This window comes from Moschus berezovskii, chromosome 8, assembly GCF_049115385.1.
Source record: "Moschus berezovskii isolate FMDL1 chromosome 8, NW_MosBer_1.0, whole genome shotgun sequence".
Taxonomy (NCBI): Eukaryota; Metazoa; Chordata; class Mammalia; order Artiodactyla; family Moschidae; genus Moschus; species Moschus berezovskii.
In genome coordinates this window covers 66,048,127-66,073,085 of record NC_142467.1, presented here as the reverse complement: position 1 = coordinate 66,073,085, position 24,959 = coordinate 66,048,127, and the positions used below count along the sequence as shown (strand labels likewise).

Below are 24,959 nucleotides of genomic sequence, written 5' to 3'. Positions count from 1 at the left end.
TTCTTTCTCTACAGACCTGTTTGCTCTGTGGTAATCTGCCCAGCAAATTCTAGTTACCTCAGCCTCCCCAAATTCTGGTCTCTTGTCTCCTCAATTCAGTAAGACTACTGGGTTACGTTTGGGTTTCCTCTCCCTACACCATGGTCTTAAAATTAACCCCTGTGATAAAACTTAAAACGGACAAGGGTTTGTTTTTCTTTTCTCAGGAATCATAGCCTTGTGCTAGCTATTGCCCAATATCTCAAAACAGTTGTAGTGTATATTTTTGTCCAATTTTCTAGTCATTTTTAGTAGAAGGGTAATTCCAGCCTCCGTTATTCCCTCACGGACAAAAGCAGAAGGCCACTACAATTACAGTGAAAGGTTCAGTACAATTGTTAACTATTCAGTATAGCTATGAGACCCCAGAGTAGTTTATTCTGTAGGAGGACTGCCAGCTGAATGAATAACTAATACAATTTGTGTTCAAAGCATGATCCTTTCCATTAGGAAAAGATAATGCTTGGACATGGCTGGAAAACTGTCTCTACGGTTACAATCTCTGGTACACTCCCTGCTTTATAAAATGAGTCCCAATTTGATTATGATACAGAACACTGTTAACATCCCAGCAAGTTCCCTCTTGCCCCTGCCGTGTCAGTCCACACCTCCACTCCCAGAAGCAAGCACTGATCAGAATTCTATCATCACAGGTTTGTTTTGCCTGTTTTAGAATTTTATATAAATGGCATCATATAGTATATAACTTTTGTGACCAGCTTCTTCCATGCAATATAATATGCATTGTGTGGATCTGTACTTTATTCCTCTTTTTGTTGAATAGAATTCCATTGTTTATCCATTCTTTTTATGAAGGACATCTTAACTGCTTCCAGTTTGGAGTTAGTGCAGGTAAAGCTGGTATAACAAATAGTCCTGTATGAGGATTCTGGTGAACATATTTTTTCATTTTTCCTAGATAAACATCTAGCAATGGAATTGCCAGATCATAGGGTAGATACATGTTACCTTTCTCCCATATTCATTTAAAAATTATTTTTATTGGAGTATGGTTGATTTATAATATTGTGTTAGTTTCAGGTGTACAGCAAAGTAAATCATATATATTTATCCATTCTTTTTCAGATTCTTTTCCCATACAGGTTATTACAGAGTATTGAGTAGAGTTTCCTGTACTATACAGTAGGCTCTTGTTAGTTATCTATTTTACATATAGTGGTGTGTATATGTTAATCCATATCTCCTAATTTATTACTTGCCCCATGTTTCCCCTTTGATAAACCATGAATCTGATTTCAAGATCTGTGAGTCTGTTTTGTAAATAAGTACATTTGTGTCATTTTTTACTAGATCCCACATACAGCTGCTATCATATTTGTCTTTGTCTGACTTACTCCACTTAGTATGATAATCTCTAGGTCCATCCACGTTGCTGCAAAGGGCATTGTTTCATTCTTTTTTTATGGCTGAGTAATCAATCCCTGGGTTGGGAAGAGACCCTGGCGGGGGAAGCGGCAACCCACTCCAGTTTTCTTGCCTGGGAAATGTCATGAATAGAGGAGCGTGGCAGGCTACAGTCCATGGGGTCACAAACAGTTGGACACAACTGAGTGACTAAACAACAACAACAATGTTCCATTATATATATGTACTACATCTTCTTTATCCATTCCTCTGTTGATGAACATTTGGGTTGCTTCCATGTCCTGACTACTGTAAACAGTGCTGCAGTGAACACTGGGGAGCATGTATCTTTTTAATTATGGTTTCATATGCCCAGGAGTGGGACTGTTGAACCATATGGTAGTTCTAGATTTAGTTTTTTAAGGAACTGTCATACTGTTCTCCAAAATAGTTGTACCAGTTTACATTCCCACCAACAATGTAAAAGGATTACCTTTTCTCCAAACCCTCTCCAGCCTTTATTGTTTGTGGATTTTTCTGATGATGGCCATTATGATTGATGTGAGGTGATACCTCATTGTAGTTTTGATTTGCATTTCTCTAATTGGTGATGTTGAATGCCTGTTCATGTGCCTTTTGGCCATCTGTCTGTCTTCTTTGAAGAAATATCTAGTTCTTCTGCCCATTTTTTGATTGGGTTGTTTGTTTTCTTGATATTGAGCTGCATGAGCTGTTTGTATATTTTGGAGATTAATCCCTTGTCAGTCTCTTTGCAAATATTTTCTCCTATTCTTTGGCATGTTTTTTAATTTTGTTTATGGTTTCTTTTGCTATACAAAAACTTTTAAGCTTAATTAGACCCTATTTGTTTATTTTTATTTTCATTACTCTAGAACTCGATCAAAGAAGATACTGCTGAGATTTATGTCAGAGAGCATTCTGCCTACATTTTCCTCTAAGAGTTTTATAGTATCCAGTCTTATATTTAGATCTTTAATCCATTTTGAGTTTACTTTTGGTATGGTGTTAGAGAGTATTTTTAATTTCATTCTTAAAAATATGGAACGCTTCACAAATTTGTGTGTCATCCTTCCGCAGGGGCCATGCTTATCTTCTCTGTGTCTTTCTAATTTTAGTATATGTGCTGCTGAAGAGAGTACCCATAATGCTTTTGATTAACTGAAAAATATAAGCTAAAATGAATATGAGATGCAGGAAGGTTGAGATAACATCTGTTTTGTGCCACTGTTTTTACTCCGAGTACTTAGAACAATGTCTGACATAAAGCAAGTGCCCCCAAAAATTTGTTGAATATATTAAAAAGAACATCATAAAAATTTTAAAAGTGACTTACACCTAATATAAGACCACTGTGTAATCTCTTCCAATTCTGCTGTTTTTGCAGATAATTTTATATACTCAATTTCACCATGATTTTTCTTTAACAGTATTGTTCTTGTTATCAGAATCTTATTTGTCAAGCCCCACTTTCTTCTCCTAATGTAAAAAAAAAGTATCAATTTTATGAAATCTTCCTTTTCCAACTTGACTCACTAACAGTTTTAGAGATAAAATGGTAGTTTGTTTTGTTCTGTTTTCCTTCCTTGTTCTTAGTATATTTACAGAATTAAATTAACTGTTGTATTATTTACTTTTTAGTCCAATTCTCAACTTTATACTCATTTTTAAGGCCGACACTCATTATTTCAAAATCTGTGGATTAGCTTGTCTTTAAACTCTGTGTAATTGATTTAGTCTTTTCAACAGTGAAACAAGTCCAGAAGCTGATGTTGTTGTTGTGCCATGCAGCATGTTCCCCAACCAAGGACTGAATCTGTGTGGCCCCACACTGGAAGCTCAGACTCTAAACCACTGGACTTCCAGGGAAGTTCCCTACAGGAATTTTAAAATTAGACTTCTGTTTCTAATTTTAAAGTGACTAATTTTGTCACTTCAACTTGACTCTCTCAACAGTACCTATTACATAATCTTATTAAGAATGATACATATTAAGTGATTTACAGAATCATTATTAATGTCTTTCAGTTGGCTTTCTAAAAGAAAGCACAGTAAATTATTTTTTAATTACTTTAACACTTTCTAGGGAATTCCCTGGTAGTCCAGTGGTTAAAGACTTGGCACTTCCACTGCTGTGGGCTCAGGTTCAATCTCTGGTTGAGGGACTAAGATCCTGCAAGCCATGGGACCTGGCCAAAAACAAAAGAAAACTTTCTATAAGTGTATCAATACATGCCCTGTTTTTTGGAATAAAAATTCTATGGTCTTTATGTTAGAAACAGTTCAGGTCGTTAGAACTAGAAAAATAACTGATTAATAAGTTAAGAGCTACGCAAAGTATAAGACTATATAATCTGTCTACTGAAAAATGATTAAAATAGTACAGTTCTAAAATCTGAAAGAAATTTAGGTTATATAAGAAAGGTAATGCTATTTATAACATAAACAATATGTAGTTGAATATACTATCATAATCCCTGAGACAATAACTTTTTAACCCCTCTAGCTGGACAAAGGTATATTAACTATAAGATGGTATGAGTATTATTTCAAGATCTAAATATACTCCCTGGAGTTGGGTCACTTATCATTTACTATATTAAGAACAAGTGAAATGACATGATCATAATTTATCGACCAAAAAGCAAACAAAACCTGTTGGTTAGGGCCTATGAATTGGAGTCACTTCCTCAAGAAACACACTGTATGGGAGAATGTGCTTACTGGGATGTAACGTGGGCACATGTTGTCCAAGTCTGTCATCTTTCAGCATGTGTAGCAATGTTGTTTTTCCCGCATTATCCAATCCAAGAAATACCAATTTACCAGTTTTCTTATATAATCCTGCAGAGTAAGAGCTATGATTAGTCAGTGATATCCGACACAGCTTATAGAAATAAAATGACTTTAGGTAAAAGTATAATATAATCTTCACAATCCGACACAGATTATAGAAATAAAATGACTTAAAAGTATAATATAATCTTCATAATTTAGTTATTTGGATACTTTTCCTAATTACCCCAGATTTTCGATAGAGACACTTATTAACCTTTTGAGCTTCTAAGATTTTATAAATTGGCCTGAAAAAGCTTGGATTTCTAACCTATTTTTAGTTTTGAAGAGCTATTTTAAATCTATTACGATTTGGGATGTCAGATCATTATAAAACTAAATTTTGCCCCAGTCAATGAATGTGTATGACCTAAACTTATCTTGCAATACCAAAATGCCAATTCCCTTGATGATTTAACTTAAATCGTCTTTTAATTTATCCCCTGACAAATATCTGTGCCCTCTACTAGAGAAACATAAAATACTTGAGATTATATATTTATGAAGCTAGACCAAAAGAAAAATTAGAGTTTTCATTTTTTATAGGTAAAAATAAATTACCTATTTTTGACAATCCAAATTAGTGAGTTTTTTTTTTTTTTTCAGTAAAAAAGTTTAGTTTGCTGTCAAATTTAGCTGAGAATAAGGTTAAACTATTTACATGACTGCATAAAACTAAGCAACAACAAAAATATCCAAGCACGTGATTTTAAATATATCAAGCAAGCACTGATAGCTAAAGTGATAAAACAGATAAGGACAGCACGGACTGGTCTACAGCAGACTGACATTTATTGCAGAAGTCCATATTGAGCTTTTTATATATATAGTTTAAAGACTTTTCTTAGAGCACTTTTAGGTTTACAACAAAACTCAAAGGAAGGTACAGATATTTCCCGTATACCTCTGTCCCCACATATATAGACTCTCCCCTAAAAGAGAACAGAAGTTTAATGACTTATGTCCATCATTACACAGAATATTTTCACTGCCCTAAAAAGTCTCTGTACTCTGCCTGTATATCCACCCTACCCACTGCCCAGCAACCACTCATCCTTTTATGATCTCCATATTTTTGTCTTCTCTAGAATGTCATGTAGTTGGAATCACACAACATGTCGCCTTTCAGATTGGCTTCTTCCACTCAGTAATATGCATGTAAGGTTTCTCCATGTATTTTCATGGCTTGATAGCCCATTTTCTTTCTCATGCTGTATAGTATTCCATTATCTGGCTGTACCATAGTTCATTTATCCCACTAAAGGACATCTTGGTTGCTTCCATGTTTTGGTAATTATGGCTAAAGCTGCTATAAATATCTGTGTGCAGGTTTCTGAATGGATGTATATTTTCAGCTCCTTTGGGTAAATTCCAAGGAGCACAACTGCTGGACTGAATGGTAAGAGTTATGTTTAGTTTCATAAGAGAACAACAAACTGTTTTCCAAAGTAGATATACCATTTTGTATTACCACTAGTAGTAATGAATAAGAATTCCTGTTTCACACTCCCACCAACATTTGGTATTGTCATTTGGTATTGTCAGCATCTGAATTTGGGGCATTCTAATAGGTGTACGGTAACCCACTCCAGTATTCTTGCCTGGAGAATCCCGTGGATGGAGAAGCCTGGTAGGCTACAGTCCATGGGGTCGCAAAGAGTCGGACACGACTGAGCGATGGAACTCAGAACTCAATAGGTGTGTAGTAGTATTGGAACTTTATTTTTCGTGCATTTAATTGTATTATGGAATTTATAGAAGTATATGAGGACAGGAAACACAGTAGCAACTCAAAAATTTAATCAGTAAGTGAAATTTTTAAGACATTAGGCAATTACAGATTGGGCTATCCATTTTCTAGTAAGTTCATGTCAAAATAACATTTAGTTATATACCCACATTTAAGTTTAAGAAGTAAATTTTTTTTTAAGTCCTAATCACCTATCAACCAACAATCTGGATCCTAAGGAGAATATTATCTTCCACAGTCATTTGAGCTGGGATACTACAGCTCTCCTTTAATTATGAATACTGACTAATAATCTCCTTAAACATTTCTATTTCATTTAAAAGGTTTCTACATAGATTGTTTCTAACCAATGCACTCAGTTTTACCACCCTAGCTTTTAAATAGTAAAAGTGTACCGGATAAGATTCCAAACGGGAACAGCTAGACCATTTAATCTTTCAACTGGATTGAACTAAGTTTCTGTTCTGTGGTAGGCACTGTTAAACACTTGCATACATTATTTCACTTAATCGTCAACTCTGTATAGGAGCATCATTATTGTCTTTTTTACAGAGGAGAAATGAAGACTCAATTAACTTATTTACTCAAATGCTGAAGTCAGGTCTGAGATTTGAACCCATGTCTGATCCCAGACCTTTGGTTCATTTCCATTTCTCTACACTGCCTCCTGATATTAGCACTATTAACTTTCTTGTTCCTGACTGTGATGCAATCTTTTTTGCCTTTTCAACATAATTCAGGATAGATTCATTGTTCTGTAAACTGAGATACAGATTCCAACCTGTTATAATCCAAAACATCAGCAAAATAAAGTTTAAAGACCCCTATTTCTGACCCAGTTCTTACAAATATGTGACAAAATACAAGAATTCTCTTGGAGGTAGTATAGCGAGATCTGACATTTGACCTGTAGTAGAGCAACAGTATAAAATAACGTGAGGAATTTTATTTTTAAAACATAAAGGAAAATATCCTGAGTTTTATTAAATTTGCAAATATTAAGGTTCAACTAAGAAATAAAAATACAGTGACAAAATTTGATCTTATACTTTTATAGTCAAAATTTATATTTCCCAAGCAAAATTTACTTCCTCAGTTAAGATTATGTTTGTGGAGAAAGAAATATTTATATAGAAGATCTCATTCCATAAGTACAGTTGTGGCCAGTATGAACTATGTTTATCAATCTGTAATTACATGAAATGCTTCTCTTTCTGCCAATTCAAATTAGAGCAAAATTTGAAAACAGGGGACTAGAAATATTTTCCTTAATTACTGCAATAGTAAAGTTGTGTATATCCCAACATAAAAGTTAATCAAAGGTCTGTCTTTTGGGGGGAAAAAAGCCTGTTTCACTGAAAAATGTGAGAAGTCAAGGGTGTCAATAAAAGAAGAACATTTTTCCTATCTGTAAAATCTATAAAGAGAAGAAAATCACTACTCAGTATCTCTGGGTGAACAAATCTCATTTAGTAGGTTAAAAAATACCATTTATAATATATGAGGTACTTGATGGAACATGCATTTTTATTAAAAAAGCAAAAATAATAAAGATTGGATTCCTATGAGGATTACCTGAGATAAAGGATATAAAGCTCTTATGGAAACCGGCTAATAAATGGTAGCTATTCCTGCTAGTAATATGCTTATCAACAACCTTAGGAGGTAGGAATTGTTATTGTTTTACACATAAGGAAATTAAGGCTAAAGTGGAGAAAGCAATTTATCTAAGATTACTTCATAACAGGTATAATGAGTAGTTGAATATGTTTGTATGATTCCAAAGCCCACATCTGTAACTACTGGGTTACATATAAAGAGGCTCTAGACAAATAAAAGACACTTTTATATAAGTAGGATTAAATGGGATAACAAAAGAGAACAAAGGGCCAGCATTACCTAAAAACTGTAGCACACTGCTGAAACCACTGTAAATCCAGTCAAATATGAAGGACATAGCCAAATCTTATAGGGTCTGGAAAAAAAAGTGGGATTTAGTAGTCAATATTAAATAGCAATGACATTAAACATCAACCGTGAGTACTACAAAGAGTTAAATACTCTTACTGGCCAGTCTAACTTGGTCTGTACTGATGCATAAAAAATAAAATGCCATTAAAATACCATCTAGAGACCCATCAAAGTAGCAAACATGAAAAATAATTATAACAGTCAAGACTAGAAAAAATGTGGTAGAAGAAGTATTATTAATGGCAGTATAAATTGGAACAAATCTTTTTTAAAACCAATTTGGCAATAATGTGTCTGGTGATACAAATTGACCCAAGAATTTTAGAAATTGTTCTAAATATGGAAAGGCTTTATGTATAAAGATGTTTGTCAAAGTGTTACATAATAAAATTTTTAGAAATAATCTGTGTTCAATATAAATTAAATTCTACTGCCTATGAAATATTTACCAAAACCTTGGAGTAGAGGGAGAGACAGGAGCCAAAAGGAAAAGAGAGGAAATTTATGATCATGAAATAAGTTTCTGAATCTGATTTTACCTATGGGGAGTAAAAACCCTTTTTCTTTTTGTTTGGGTCTTTTGTAGCAGTTGGTACCAAACAGTATATTTCTGGGTTTATTATCATTTTGCATTTTTCAAATTGGTCTTTTGTAGCAGTTGGTACCAAACAGTATATTTCTGGGTTTATTATCTTTTTGCATTTTTCAAATTGTAATTATGTTACTATATGTAAAAAAAAATTATTAAATCAGACTAGAAAATGCAGAGTATAGTTCAATTCAGCATTTACTTGACATATACTTAATAAACTAATATACCTAATATGAAAAACAAGAGAAAAAAGCATCTTTAGAAAAGTATCATTTATACAAAAATATGCTTTCAGATCAACGAAGTTCATTTTCTAGAGCTGAACAAAAGAACCTAGGCCCCAAACTTGGGCCAACTCTGAAAAGTTTGAAGGGTTGTGCTATCTTTGCTATTCTTTAGACAAAGTACAACACATAGCCCTCATTTCTTTAATGACCTCTCCTCCAAAGTGAGCTAAGCTGGACAAAGATGGGCCCACCAGGCTCAGAATTTCCTAGAGGGTTAAGATGTTGAGACCACATCACCTTGAGAGTGAGAAACAGAGAAGAGACCGCCTACCTAGTTTGCACAAGGCCTAGCAGTATTTACTAGGAGATTCCCTGGATCCTGGCAGTAGCTTCTCCCCTCTTCTATTGACTTCTTGCTTGAACCAGCATAAGTAGAATTTTGTTCTTGCAACAGTTGACTTCCAGATTAACACTGGCAAAATGAATAGTTTCATTTGTCAGCATCACAAGAATGTGATACTGTAACTACATGCTGTAACTACAACAGCAACATAAATATGTAAGAACAATCTATTACCCTAGAAGTTATTATTTTACAAGTTGAAAATTACAACTCCTTCTACTATTATCATTTTAGGTCATGGAGAAATTGAGACTTAGAGAAAATATATACAAGTGGCTTATCTTTTCTGAAGATTTTTAGGTATATGCTTTTCTAAGGAAATCATAATAATTTTCACTGTAGAGAATCAAATAAAGCAGTAGTGTGCTGAGTTTTTTTCTTTTACTTACTAGCTCATATTACATCCAGGGTCCTAAGCTAGAAATCATGGGGAATACAAATACTGATGACAAACATGGCTCATTCTCTCAAAAAGGTTATAGAGTGATAAATTAGCTACACAAATACAACTAAACTGAAAAATGTTAAAACTGAATAGGATATTATCTAAAATGGTAACAACTCACCCTGTAGAGTTTCAAGAATTATTCAAGCACAAGGTGGGGAAAAAATGCCCACATTGTAAATCCTAAGCTACCAGGGAAGTAATGATCATGAGCATAGAAACAAAACAATAAAAATAAATAACAGAGAGATGAGGTGGGCTTCCCTGGTGGTTCAACGGTAAAGAATCCACCTACCTGTGAAGGAGACACAGGTTTGACCCCTGAACTGGGAAGATCCCACAAACTGTGGAGGAACGAAGCCCGTGCTTGAGTAGAGCCGCGAGCCACAACTATTGAGCCCATGGGCCACAGCTACTGAAGCTTGTGAACCCTAGAGCCCATGTTCCCCAACAAGAGAAGCCACCACAATAAAAGCCTGTGTACCTCAACTAGAGAGTTGCGCGTGCTTACCACAACTAGATCAAAGCCCATGGAGCAACAAAGACTCACCACAGCCAAAAATAAATTACAAATTAAAAAAAGACATGAGGTATGTGTGTGCATACTAACAGAAAGAGGTATAGCGAAGTGAAAGTCGCTCAGTCGTGTCTGACTCTTTGCGACCCCGTGGACTATATAGTCCATGGGATTCTTCAGGCCAGAATACTAGAGTGGGTAGCCTTTCTGTTCTCCAGGGGATCTTCCCAACCCAGGGATCGAACTGGGGTCTCCTGCATTGCAAGCAGATTCTTTACCAGCTGAGACACAAGGGAAGCCTGAAAGAGGTATAGTATGCTCGCAAATAACACTTTATATTATGTATGAAAACAAGAGAAAACCAGTCCTGCTTGTCTCTACACTCAGAATCTTATTTTCACAGTTCTGTGGTGACAACAGGATACAGCTAAGGAAAGGTTTCTTGGATGGTGATTGGGTACCCATAGCCTGAATGGGCACAGCAAAAAGTCAGGAATTGTTAGATGATGTAACTGGGATTAGGGGATCTAGACTGAGAGTAAAAATCAATGGGTGCTAATTAGTGATGCAGAGGCCAGACTGATAAGCAAATCTGAGATTAAATTTAGACATTTGGTTTTCATGCTGGCTACTTTTAATATGTGAAGATAAGAAATAATGCTGAATCTGCATTTCAATTTAATAAAATGGAGCAAAACAAAAAAATACCAGTTACCATTTATTAAACCTGTATGAGCAGTATGGTCTAGAGGTTAAGAGCAGCAGCTCTGGAGCTAAGACTTTACTAATATTTAAGTAACTTATTTCACTTTCCTCATCTGTAAAATGGGGCTAACAATACCTATCTGAGAGGGTTGTTGTGAAGATTAATTACTACACAGAAAGCATTTAGTATTGAGCATGGAGGAAGCACTCAATTTTAGCTGCTATTATTACTATTTCTTCCACTACGTGGCCTACAGTACTAGGCACTTTACAAATATCATCACTAAACACCTCAATAACCTTTCAGAATAAATATATTATTGATTGCATTTTGCAGAAGAAACTGAAATTACTAGTAAGTAAAATTCAACTTTCAGTGATTGGCACATCTAAGTTTCAAACATGAGTCTGACTTCCACATCCATCCCCTTTTCCTTACATTGCATTGGCTCTTGAAAGCTTTATAAAAATAGTTCTAAAGGTTTAAAGTTATTTAAATTATTAAACTGATAAGAACAGATACTACACTTGATCTTAGCCAAAAGGCCGAGAAGCGATGAAGTTATTTAAATTACTGCATAACATTTTAAAATTACTCCAGCTCATGACTCTGACATGTAATTCCTTCTTCTCCCTCATATCCCACGGCCAGTCATTCCTTAGTCCTACCAGTTCTGCATTTTCTTTTTGATTCTCACAGGAGCCACCTGGTCAAAATCCTTGTGTCACATTCCTAAACTACCATCTTAACATCAAAATGTGTTTCTACCCAGTTGTACATGCCCTCCAGAGTAGCTTCACCAAAATGTCATCTCGGATTTGTTGCATAGTCAAGGTGACTGTAACTCCCAGTTGGCTGGGGGCAGTCTCAATAAAGTTATCTGTGTAATCACTAACAGTGCTTCCCTTCTCAGAAGGGTCCTGATTTAGGTGTTAAATTATATGGCCATTCTGCTTGTGGATGGAGAGCCACTGGAGTTTTCTGAACTGAGAAATGATACAGTCAAAGTCCTTGGTCCAGTGTTCCACATCCTACTTGCAGCTACCTTTCCAAGCTTATAATACATATCATTTCTCTACTTGTAGCTTTCCCTGGGCTAAAGTAAACTGCTTGCTGGCGACCTGTACTTTACCTTAAAACATCTGCCCATTATCCTTCCTGGCATCACAATGTTTTCCCATCATCTCTGCCTAAAGTCTCCTTGCCAAATGCTATGGAAGAAATTAATTCTCACTTGAGATAGTCTTCAAGGTACAGATACAGGTGGAAGAACCAACAGAACCCAGGAAGGGTAAAAGAACTAGAAGAGACAGGCAAGAAAAGAAGTCAGTCACATTATATGCAGAGATGTCACTGCCTGCTTTGGTGACAAGGAGGTGACTCTTAAGAGCATGAGCAGCTTGCAGTGAAGTGGTAGTATGGGAGAGCCTACGACCAGACTTAAGTCACAGCAGAGCTGTGTGACCTTGAACAAATTCAAGTCTCTCAGGGTGTTTTATGAGCAAACAAGATAAAATGCACAAAATAAGTATTTAAAATCTGGCCTCTGTTATTAATATTATTGAGAAGAGAATGGGATGGAAGTTAGCACGTGGAGGCAGTGAAGAAATTCTTCTGGCAAAAAATTTGAAATGGGGTGAGAGAAGTGAGATTTTCTTCTTAGGGGAGGGTGAGGTTTGATAATGTTGATAAATTGAAAGGAAGGAGCTAGTGGCAAGGAATAAGTTAAAGATGAGATAGAGAAGGAATTAACCAAAAGGGGCAAAGTCTCAAGAGGAGCCTGGGCAGAGAGCACACTCTCTTTCTCTAAGATGAAAAGGAAGGCAGGCCAGGAAAGGTGAAGGAGTGTAGAGAAATTCTGAGGAGCAGTTGAGGATTAGAATAGCTACTGTGGGGAAAGATCAAGTTAAAAGATGGCTAAAAAGAGCCAACTGCTAAGAGTGAAACATTCACAGCAGTGCCAGTCTGCACTAACTTCTATCCCTCCCGCTGCTCCCCTCCCCCGGCCCCGCCCCAGCAGTCCTCAGCTTTAGAGAATAAAGAGCAAATGTGTATTAGGGACTTCCAGAAGAGCAAATGAAAAAAGGGGAACAAGAATTTGAGAGCACTATTGACAGAGGCTGAAGTGGTCTGATCAGAAGTTCAGGCTGCGTGGATAAAGTTACAAAGGTAGACAAAGTATGGGAATGGGTGGGGCTTCTCAAAAGCAGGCTTCTCACAGAATAGAATTGGAAGAATAGAGGAAGAGTCTTTAGTTAAAAACAGCAGACGGAGATGCAGTAAAAGGGTGCAAGAAGTGAAAGGTGATCAGAACTGTGCCAGCAAAGTGGAGGAAAATGTCGGTTCAGAATTTAGGGAAGGTCTGAATGGTGGCAAGCTCCAAAGTACTGTCCACGCTGACAGGCAGTGGAATCACCAGAAGATTGGAGGGCAGCATTACAGAAAGCAGGACTGTGAGTCAAGTGGCAAAGTCCTCACTGAAGATGACTGTTGGTAGGTGAGAGATGAGGGAGGGCAGAGTGGGTAAGAGGGCAGAGAGGGTAGCCATGCAAGTAAACGGATTTTTTGTGTAAGGATTTGCTTTTGTAAAATTTGTCCCAAGATAACTAATAACATATGGGGAAACTCTTCTTCAGAAATTAATGAGATATTTATATGTCTATAAAGTCATGGCTTCTGAGATCTTTAAAACAAGCTAGGAGTCATTAGTCATTTTAAAGTAGAGGTAAAAATGCCAACTAAGAATAAAAGTTACTTAGCTGCAAACAGATACCTGAGCCCTGAGAACAGGTTACACAACACCATGAACACACTATTAAGACATGTGAAAAGCAAAGGTCAAAAACAAGGAAACATATACACGTCAGCAGATTTATTTATTGCATGAACACCAAACAGGAAAAATCGCTCCACGGATTAGAAAAGTGATCTACTCAACTAATATGAAAATCAGTGCAAAGGGTGTAATGGGAAATAAATTCTCAGATTACAAGTAACTTCTGAAAGCCTTGCCACATTAAACTTATAAGGATGATTCCATTTATATGAAATAGTCCAGAATAGTCAAGTCTTTAGAGTCAGTAGATTAGTGGTTGTCAGACTGGGGGGAAGGTGAAATTGGGAGTGGCTAATGAGTACTGGGTTTCTTTTGGGGTGATGAAAATGTTTCTGGAGTTATTGGTGATGATTGCACAACATGAGTAAACTAGAAACACTCAACTGTACACTTACAATGCTAAGTACTGTATGTACAACTATCCTTTATGGTATGTACTCTCTTTCAATAAAATTATTATTAAAAAATTAAAGAACTGACTTATTGGAAAAGACCCTGATCTGGGAAAGACTGAAGGCAGGAGAAGGGGATGACAGAGATGAGATGGTTGGATGGCATCTACCAATTCAATGGACATAAGTTTGAGCAAGCTCTGGGAGATGACGGACAGGGAAGCCTAGTGTGCTGCAGTCCATGGGGTCACAGAGTTGGACACGACTGAGTGCCTGAACAACAACAAAGTAATCATTTGGGCTTCTCAGATGGCTCAGTGGTAGAGAATCCACCTGCCAATTCAGGAGACTGGGTTCAATCCCTGGGTGAGGACAATCCCCTGGAAAAGGAAACGGCAACCCACTCCAGTATTCTTGCCTGGGAAATCCTATGGACAGAGGAGCCTGACAGGCTTCAGTCCATGGGGTCGCAAAAGAGTCAGATATGACTTGGCAACTAAACAACAACAATATAAGTAATTTAGCAAAATCATTTAGGTGTGAACTTTTAAAGAGAAAAAATGACAAATACAAATGACAAATACAAATACTACAAAAAGTAGTGCTGGTAGAAAATAAAAACTAGAATATTCTAAGGAGATATATCCTATTGAGAATAGGATTCTAGAGTAAATACATTAATAACTTTGGAAAGCAAAGCATGGTAGAGCTGTGGTAAAATGGATGGAGTAGTATAGATGTCCTAGATTTTAAAAAATCTAAACTGAATGTGCATCCCTGCCTCTTAGCCGGCCGTATTACATGGCATGCAGAACTTCCCCCACTAGGGATTGAACCTGTGCCCCTGTGGTGGAAGCATGGAGTCTTAACTACTAGACCACCAGGGAAGCCCTGAATGTGCTTCTTTTGAAATACTATAAGTTCATCCTGGGAAAGCCAATCTTTATGAGCCCCAGTTTGCTCTTCAATATAAGGGAAATACCGCCTGCCTCACAGAGTGTTAAGAATGATTAAATACAATAACATACATGAAAATACTTTGAATACACCATATAAGGTGGTATTAATTTAGACTAGATTGAAAATCAAAGCACAGAACTTTCAATGCCAATTTTGAAATCAACTTCAATATTAATAACTACTACTAAGAAAAAGATTTTTAATGATGTTCTGATTTTACTTTAAATAGTAACAACAACATCACTGTCACCAGAAAAACACTAGAATAGTTTCCTTCAAATCTAGGTAAGGAAATTTCAGTAGATTGATCTCTTGAGTAGATGAGATCTCTTCAGTAGAAGAGACTGATCACAACTTTCTACACAATTTTGTCAGGCTTATAATTATAAAGTGCACAAATTCCATAAGATCATTATACTATCTGTAAACCAATTTAGGAACTATAAATACCCCTCTCTCAGTTTCAAACAGTACTAGAAATACAAAGGCCAAATTCTGGCCATGTTTGGTAGAATTTCAACAAGGCCCTGGGGATCTAGAGGATTGTTTTCCAGGTCTCTACACCCCACACCCTCTCCTTAAGTCCCTTATATAAAAATGTCATAGTATTTACATACAGTCTTCGCACTTCCTCTAGTATACTCTAAATAATCTCTTAATTACTTAAAATATCTAACACAAAGCAAATAGTAAATGCAATGTAAATGCCATGTAAACAGTTGTCAGCACTTGGCAAATTGAAGTTTTGCTTTTTCAAACTTTCTGGAATATTTTCCCCCAAATATTTTCCATCCATTCTTGAATCCTCAGAAACAGAATCCATGGATAAGGAGGGCCAATATACTAAAAGTATGGACACTGATGATGCTGAATGTTTCAAAATAAGACTGCTTTTAAATACCCACCCTAAAATTATTAGATTTTCTTTTTACAACCTTTAAAGTACTGAAATAGTGATGCAAATAAAAAACTCAAGAAAACATTTGAGGACTGAATGTTTAGCCATTATAAAAATGGAATTAAATCTTTTGGTTTGTGTAATGAACAAAAAGTACATACTCCATTTTCCTTTAAGGAAAAGTGATGCTCGACTGAAATAAGGTTAAATCTATGACAGATATAAGTTGGATTTTTTTAAGAGGAAAAGGGAAAAAACTATATATTTTAAAAAGCTGTGAGGGACTTCCTTGGCAGTTCAGTGGTTAAGGCTCCCGAGGCCTTCCAGTGCAGGGAGTGTGGATTAGATCCCTGGTCGGAGCTAAGATCCCACATGCCTCCTAGCCAAAAAACCAAACCATAAAAATGTAAGCAATACTGTAACAAATTCAATAAAGATTGTAATAATGGCCTACCTCAAAAATAATCTTAAAAGTGAATTTACCTGTAGTGAATTAAAATAAAAACTGACATAAGCAATGACTAATTCAATCATTAAAATAGTTTTAACTCAAATTGTACAAAAGCTATATACAAGGAAGGTAAACTTTTCAATACCATGATCTGAAAATTATTTGCTTAGTTACGTTTTGCAGAAAAATAATTTAAATGACTTTCAGCAAGTGTACTTAAAAGAAGAGGGTGGAGAAATAATCATTACTACAGAATTCTGATTTATAAGCTTCAAATATATGGCACTGATTTCCATTTCTGATAGCCTATTCTTTGGTCTCAAAGTGCAAGGCAAAGGAGTTAAAATGTACCCTTTGTAAACTGCTAATCTGCATAATTAATGACTGCTTCTCTAATATTTCTAAAATGATGGCAACACCTTCCTCTTTCACAAACTTGGGAAATATCAGTGAACTATCCTAAAGTTTTTAAAATTCAAAATATTTTGATGACAATGCAAGTCCACTAAAATATTTGATATACAGATTATTTTGAAATATCAGCACCACTAATTGTTGACAAAATGTAAACCTTCCTTATTCCTCATCTATAAAATACAGATACTACTACTTCCTCAGTGGATTGCTGTATGGAACTAAACCTTTTGGTTCGTGTAATGAACAAAAAGTATATTAGCGCCTTACACATAGTAGACAACAAATGTTCCTTTCTTTCATTTGCCTCATTGCGACTCTAATTGGTATTGTAACACTGAACGCAGGACAGTCTTCAGTATGAGATAAAAATGTGCAACTATTAATAGGTTTACTTTTTCAAACTAAAAGTATTTCTTCAGCCCGTTGCGTCCAATGTACCTAATACCTTAAAATTCCTGACGAGTTTGGTTCTTTTGGTCAACGATGTCAAGAGTTTCAGCTGTTGTCAAAGTCAGTATTTAAACCTTGTTGGAAACTCTTGAGAGTCTGTAAATAATTGCAGCTTTTCCCCAAGAGTATAGTGTATCTTTTCCCCACTCAACTGGGACTTGGGCAATGGGAAAACGTTAACTACTAGTAGTAAGGAAAGCTCGATTTGTCCCCACACTATGTGGGACTGTTGAAAACAACACGTCGCGTCACTGCCTCTGAGCTGTCAATGATCCCCGCAGCCTTCACCTTACCTGGTAAGGAAACTGAGGCTAAGGGCAAGGAAGGACTTGGCTGCAGTTCAGAGTCATCTCTTTGATTCCTGAAATAACCACTATTTGACAGCAGCGGTGTCCTATCCAGATGGCCGTCAGAGTGGCCCCGCGAAGCACGAAAGGAACCTGTCGTCTTTCCCGCCGCCAGATTCCAGGGCGAAAAACAGGAGCCCCTTCCCCGCCCGGCTATAGGCAGGGGCATCGAGTGGGCCCAGCCCCAAAGGCGCTCCTTCCCCGGGATCCACAGCTGCCGCCCGCCAGTTCTCCCAGGACGAGAGGCCGCCACTTACCTGGGGTTGGAGAAAACGCAATTCCTTGCTTGGAGTCGGCCCTATTTACTCCGACACCGAACTGCAAAGAGCGATGGCTGCCGCGGCCGTAGTTCGCGTTACCTCCTTCCGGGCCAGCGGGTGCTTCCCTCCCGAAGGTTCGCAGGACAGCAGTGCCGCGCGCCTGCAGTTCCGCCTTCCGGCGGTTCCGCGGACAGTCCCGCAGCTGAGTGCGCTCCGAGCTGCGACCTGCTGCCCACACAGGCCTGATGGAGTTTCAGGCAAAGAAGGTAGCACCGGTTCTTAGCTTGGGGAAATTATACGTGATATCCTCTTTTCTTTCTTTCCTTTTTAAAAAAAAATAAATTACATTTTCAAAGTGCACCTGTTTCTTGAGTTCAGCAAGTAATTTACAAAATGTAACTATGTGCTAGATAATGTGTTGAGCTTTCAACAAGGCTGTCTTTACTCCGTCGTTCTTTGCTAATGAATGTTGATCTTTAAGACTGTCTTGACTCCGCTGTTTTTTTGCTCATGAATGTTACTTTTCTTAAATTTATTCAAATAGGAATACTCGGGTGCCTTGAATGAAAATGTGATGGCAGTGCTTCCAAGATTGCTGTCAAGCCTAGGATTGTTTCTCGGTGATGCAGACAGAACAAGGAGGTGCTTGGGGACTGAAGCAGTTTTTCGATAGATTCTCAACAAGCCTATTACTGGCTCTGCTGGATCTCCCCCTCTTTCATCCCAGCCTCAGGAAATGACTTACTCCATTGGTCCTGGCTTCTCACTTGTCATTCCTTCTGCCAGAACTGCTTCCCCAGATTCCTCCCTCCACCCGGCTAACTCCTACACACTCTTCAGGACTCAGCACCAATAGCTCTCTCATCAGACTCCCTTTCAGATTCAGTTAAGCCCTTTATTTCGGGTTTCCCCAGCAACTGTACAATTTATCTTATGACTGATTGAAGTTATCTTGCTTATAATTTTACAATTAAAATGTATGATTATTTATCTGTAGCTTCCCCAACAGGCATTCTATCAGCTTCCTTAGGTCAAGAACCATATCTTCCTTTTCTCCTGTTGAACATATTTTCAGTGCTTGGCATACTATAGGTGCTGAAAACATGTCGAGCAAGTGATTCATTCATAATATGAAGGACTCTTAGGTACATTTTTGTTCTCAGGGGGTTAAAGAATTTCCCTGGAGTCCATTGGTCTAAGTTGGAGGAACCTGCTGTTCTAGTCTGGGTTTCCCTTTATTCTCCTTTCCACTGATCTAGTCTTCAGCTTGGTTTAATAAATACTTTTTTTTTAAATTGGAGGATAATTGCTTTACAGTGTTGTGTTGGTTTCTAACACAAAACAATGCTAATCAGCCGTAATTATACATATATCGTCTCCCTCTTGAGCCTTTCTCCCCCCCCCCCCAACAATAAATACTTTTAAGTGGCTTGAGGCACTTCACTGGGCTTCTCAAGATTACGCCACACCTCTTTTCCAGAATTTGAAAAGATATTCCTGATATCCTTGGCATTTGAGTTAGCCTTTAGATAGAAATCTAAATTATGATTCCTGCTGACTTCAGCAAGATTGTAAATGGATTAGGAATGGGGGAATGACTATAAGCAAGACAGTCCCTTTCTTCCAGGACCTTTTGATTTGGCTGGGAGATGTGTTAATTCACAACTGACTATAAAAGAAGGTAGGAGGAGAGAAAGGATAACAAACTACAAACTTCTGGTAGGGGTGAAGGAGTGGAGAGGCAGGAGGTATCAGTGTTTGAGGAGAGCCTTACAGGATATGTAAGATATTTACCCTTGAGCTTTTTGATGACTATTATCATGATAAAAGTAATACACAGTCATGGTTAAAAAGTTTGGAAAGTCAAGAAAAATGGAAACAAAAATCACCCTCTGCCACATCTCACAGATATAAATAGTTTTACAAGATTATAATCATGAACAGTTTTATAAAACATTTAAAAAATATTTCAATGTAATCAAGTATTCTTCTAAATCATTAATTTTAATGACTGTATTTTAATAGAGTACAGCTATAGATTATGGTTCTAACATTATTAACCACTTGAAGTTTCAGTTACTACATATGTAAAATGGGGATTAATATCCAGCAGGGATAATATCATAATGTGAGAATAACATTCAGAAAGGAACACAGATGGGAAAAGCACCAGGCAAATATTATGCTTTGACTAAATAGCTTTCCACTGGACTACCAGGGATGTAGACTCCCAAACTATGGAGCCTTTTGGAGGTTCTGAGCAGAACAAGAACAGGGTCAGAATCATATTTTTGAAAGTTTGCTCTGGCAGCTGTGTGTGGGTTGTACTGGAATAGGTAAGGACTGAAAACTGAGATTAGTAATGAGACAGCTGCAATCACAGAGGTGAGAGGTAATATGGGGCAGTGCTGGGTCAGTGGGAACAAGGAAATAGAGTCAGGTGTAAGAAATTGTAAAAGTTAGAACCTATACATGATTGATTACATGTTGGTAGCAAAAGTAAAGGAAATATCAAAGTTCCAAGTTTTAACCTGGCTTAGTGAGTCAACTTCTATCTCCCCTACAACCACCTTACTGCAGGTCACTATCATCTGTGGCCTGGGTTACTGCAGCAAGTCTTCTTTCCCCATCGATTGGTTATCTTCACAGCTGTTGGATTGATTTTTTGATGCATTCATTTTAAAGCATGAATTTAATTTCTCTGTTTACCATTCTTCAATTGCTTCCCAAAGTCTATGGTCTTTACAATACCTTATAAGGCTCTTGCTGCTCTGCCTCCTATATTTCTCCAATCGCATCTTGTGCCATTCTGTCTTGCTCACCACAGCAAGCTCACTCCTGTCTCTGAGCTCTTGTAGGTGCTGTTCCCTTTGCCCAGAGTCCTACTTCTCCCCATATTCTCCCTTTGTATAGCTAACTTCCTTGTCCTTTAGATCACAGCTTAAATGTCACCACATGTCCTAGCCATTCTATCCACATCAAGTCCCTGCTTCCTAGTCTTTTACTACCAGTACCTCAACAGCACTTATCAAGTTCAAAATTTAAAAAGATATATTTATTTACATTTTTATTGCATTTCCTCCACTGAAAACTCCACAGAAGGAAGAGACTCTGTCTGTCCTGTTCTGTTTTTTCTTGGTGCCTGTCATATGGAAGGCATTTAATAAATATTTGTTGAATGAATGAATAAATCAATTAATGAAGGAGCTGGTGAGGTCATCCAGTAGAGAATATGGTGAAAAGATAGTTTAGAAGGGAATTTATATTTCAGATGTCTGATACCTTGGTGCCAGAGTATGTGTGGAGAGGCAGGGACAGAGAGATCTAAGGAAAGAGTTGGCGTTTGATATTGTACCAGCTACCCAGAGGAGATAAGGTCTGACCAGACACTGACAGTATTTCAGCTACACTAGAGGTCAGTATCAGATGGGACACAATGTAGCATAATAGTTAAGAATAAAAGAATTAGAGAACATGATACTTAAGAAATAAGTGCTCGTGGTGTGATTTAGTCTCCAAGTACAATAGGAACCTATAGTGGTGTACAAATCAGGGTCAAAATAGTCCAAACAGAAGATTGGAAGAGGTGACACTTTAAATTTATCCATTCAAAAATGTTTATTGAACACCTGTTAAGTGTGAGGTCCTAAACCTTATGTGTTGAGAATACAGAGTTGAACAGGACACAGGCCCTGATCTCTCTTAACGGTCTAACCAAGCAGACAGACATGAAATCAATACGATTACCTTAAAACTGTTGTGAGGTATATAGAATTTTATTCCATTGAAGAAAGATAAGCATAAACACAAATATATAACAATGTTGGTAAGTGCTGTGAAGAAAAAAAAGGAGGATGGGAGGGATAGAAAGTCAGCAGGGAGAGTATGCTGTTGTACAGTGTGTTCAGAAAAGGCCTCAACATAAGGTGTCATTTGAGTTAAGAAAGGGTGAGTGATTGAGCTGGATGAGTGTCTTGGGGAAGAGCATCCCAGGTAATGGAAATAAGAAATAAGGCAGACTTGTGCTTGTATGCCTAGAGAGATTCCTTATTCCTAAATAAGGAATCAAAGTCAATGAAATATTTTTACAGTGTTGACTCTTTAGGTCTTAAAAAAAACTAATAGTGTGTCTGGAGTAGTGAGTGAGAGGGAGTGTAGAAGATGATGAGAGAGATAATAAGGCTGGCTGAGTGATCTGAAGCCTTGAAGGCTATGAGTTGGACTTTGGATTTCACTCAGAATGAGAAGAGAAAACTCATGCAGAGAAATTTTAACTTGATGGAGCAGGTAAAGGGAGCAAGGTATAGAGGTTTAGAGGTATAGGAAAATAAAAATGGAATCAGTACTTTGGAGCTCAGTTCAACATAGAGGATGGGTGGGAGAGATTGAAAGCAGAAAGACCATCCCAATAGTTCAAGAGTGAGATGATGAAAACTAACTAGAGTTGGCAGTGAGAACTACATAAAATTGAAAAGTTTTCAAAGAAAGCAATGTACTGTCTTGGTGTGGGATAACTGAACTTGTACCTTCAGAACCACTGGCTTCAGATACAAACAGATGTCCTGTGAGAGGCAAATGAGGCCAAAGGAACTGTTTCTAAAATGGAACCACAAGACAGTTTCAAAAGAAACCTGCTATCTGTAATTGAAACTAGTTCTTTGTTTGAAATAGAACACATTTTAAAAAATAACTAGAGGACCTAAAATAATTTCTATTATCCTGAAAAATAAGCAGAATTGATCCTGCTTATCAGCTGACAGTTCAATAGTTATGAGCAGGCAGGCAAAGTGAACTTAGGCTGGTATGAGCCTAAGTCCACTTCTGCACATCAGCAAATTTTATTAGGAATGCATCTCCTTTTTTTGGGTCTAAACAAGGAATCAAAGTCAATGAAATATTCTTAGTATAATGCTGTCTCTTTACTGAAACACTTTTGTGTCACTTATTTTACGGAAACACTTTTGTGTCGCTTATTTTATTGTTTATAATTTTCAACAGGGTTGAAGGCTCTGAAAATAATGTACAGAAAATGTGACACATAGGTATGTGGAGAGGTATAGGTGGTAGAAGGATCCTGTTGTTCTGGAAATCAAGGATTACAAAGTAGAATATATTATTGACATTAGTTTAGAAAAGTGTATGGTAGTATAGAGTAGATATAATTAATTGATCAAAGAAATATCAATACCTTTAACAACTGGTAATAGTAGCAATAATTTTTCCATAAAATGTATGTGGCCACACTTTATGAAGTCAGAGGATTTGGCACTTTGGCACTATGTGGATAATATTTAAATATGAAAAGCACTTAACTGTTTAAATATGTTTTCTCACCTCAGTTACTTAAACTTACTTTCCTATTATTCCTCAGGGTATGCAGATGAGAGATAATGCCTTTTCCTTCAATATTTTAAAGCCGATTACATTGAAAATGTAAAAAACACTTGAAAGACTTAACCATAGTTTTGTTTCTTGTTTTTGTTTTTGGAGTGGGGGTGATAATAGCAACAGGGATACGTAGGGGTGGGACACATTTAAGAAAAAGCATTGTTTCAGTTCAGTTCAGTCACTCAGTCGTGTCCAACTCTTTGCGACCCCATGAATCACAGCACGCCAGGCCTCCCTGTCCATCACCAACTCCCGGAGCTCACTCAAACTCACCTCCATCGAGTCGGTGATGCCATCCAGCCATCTCATTCTCTGTTGTCCCCGTCTCCTCCCACCCCCAATCCTTCCTAGCATCAGACTCTTTTCCAGTGAGTCAACTCATCGCATGAGGTGGCCAAAGTATTGCAGTTTCAGCTTTAGCATCAGTCCTTCCAATGAACACCCAGGATTGATCTCCTTTAGAATGGACTGGTTGGATCTCCTTGCAGTCCAAGGAACTCTCAAGAGTCTTCTCCAGCACCACAGTTCAAAAGCATCAATTCTTCGGCACTCAGCTTTCTTCACAGTCCAACTCTCACATTCATACATGACCACAGGAAAAACCATAGCCTTGACTAGACGGACCTTTGTTGGCAAAGTATTAGCAAATTGTTAATGTTTATTTAACCTGATTGAATCAGAGGTTATTTGCTTTTTAAAATGGCTAATTCTTCTTCATCAGTTGTTGCTTTTTTTTTTTTTTGGCTGAACAGAGATATTGCTTAAACAGAACAAAGTCCAAAGAAAACTTGATTTAACCAAATCAAACTCCAATGCCAAGGCTAGTAAACCAAGATCATTAAAATGTTGCATAAAAAAAGAAGAATTAAACTAATGCAAGTTTGAGTCCAGGCCTAAGGATTTGCTCTTTTGAAGAGTAACACTGATTTTCTGTCTAAGCTCAGGGAGATTCAGTTTCTGAGGTCTATTTTCTCAGAAAATAGACTTGTGTTTATGTATCTTAAAACCATTGAGAGGCTTGTGATTGTGTATCTTTTCAAGTGGTCTTGGGACATATGCTTTGGGATTTTTGTTATGGGGCCCTAAGCTAAAAGCATCACCGACTCTGTGGACATGAATTTGAGTGAACTCCGGGAGTTGGTGATGGACAGGGAGGCCTGGCGTGCTGTGATTCATGGGGTCGAGGAGAGTCGGACACGACTGAGCGACTGAACTGAACTGAATCATCTTCATCCTAATGACTTTGTATCTTGTACAAAGGAATTGAATTTTTCAGTTTCATGCACAGCAAACACATTTTTACACATCTGAGGCAAATGTTAAAAAAAAAAAGATGAAAGTTAACAGATAGTTATTTGAATTCTTACTGTTTTCAGGCCTCTAACAGCAGTTTAGTTCTTACTCTTTTTGTATGTAATATAACATTTCATAGTAGGCATTTGATATTAAATGAGTTAAGATGTATTTCACCTTTCACAGATTTTGAAACCCTTGGCATGACATTTTAGTCAACAATACAAATCTATAGTTTGAAGAAGGGCTTTATCATCAGCTCAGAACAGGAAAAACCTAAGTATAAGGAAGGTGGCTAATATGATCACTGATGTCATTAACTATGTTGTCTAATCATTCCAGTTTCTACCTCCCTTTAGTCTAAAAAATTAAAAAAAGGTCTACTTGCAGAAAAAAAGA

General features: G+C 37.1%; 1 protein-coding gene, 1 non-coding gene and 1 pseudogene across 3 annotated transcripts in view; all 3 read right to left on the bottom strand.

Annotated features, from left to right (window-relative positions):
* Positions 1 to 18,117, bottom strand: part of SAR1B (secretion associated Ras related GTPase 1B) — a 29,137-nt gene extending 11,020 nt beyond the window's left edge. Inside the window, exons 1-4 of one of the 2 annotated variants that reach the window (XM_055431311.2) lie at positions 17,877 to 18,117; positions 9,129 to 9,269; positions 7,907 to 7,982; positions 4,147 to 4,266 (exon numbers count right to left, since the gene is read on the bottom strand). In XM_055431311.2, coding sequence (XP_055287286.1) covers positions 4,147 to 4,266; positions 7,907 to 7,964 — 178 coding nt within the window. In that variant the 5' untranslated portion in view covers positions 7,965 to 7,982; positions 9,129 to 9,269; positions 17,877 to 18,117. The remainder of the gene's footprint in view (positions 1 to 4,146; positions 4,267 to 7,906; positions 7,983 to 9,128; positions 9,270 to 17,876) is intronic. The other variant, XM_055431310.2, reaches the window with a different exon arrangement.
* On the bottom strand, positions 2,458 to 2,564 carry LOC129559709 (U6 spliceosomal RNA). The gene has a single exon (XR_008686639.1). It is a non-coding gene; the product is annotated as a U6 spliceosomal RNA (small nuclear RNA).
* On the bottom strand, positions 11,312 to 11,425 carry LOC129559687 (U2 spliceosomal RNA; annotated as a pseudogene).
* Positions 18,118 to 24,959: the final 6,842 nt, after the last annotated feature.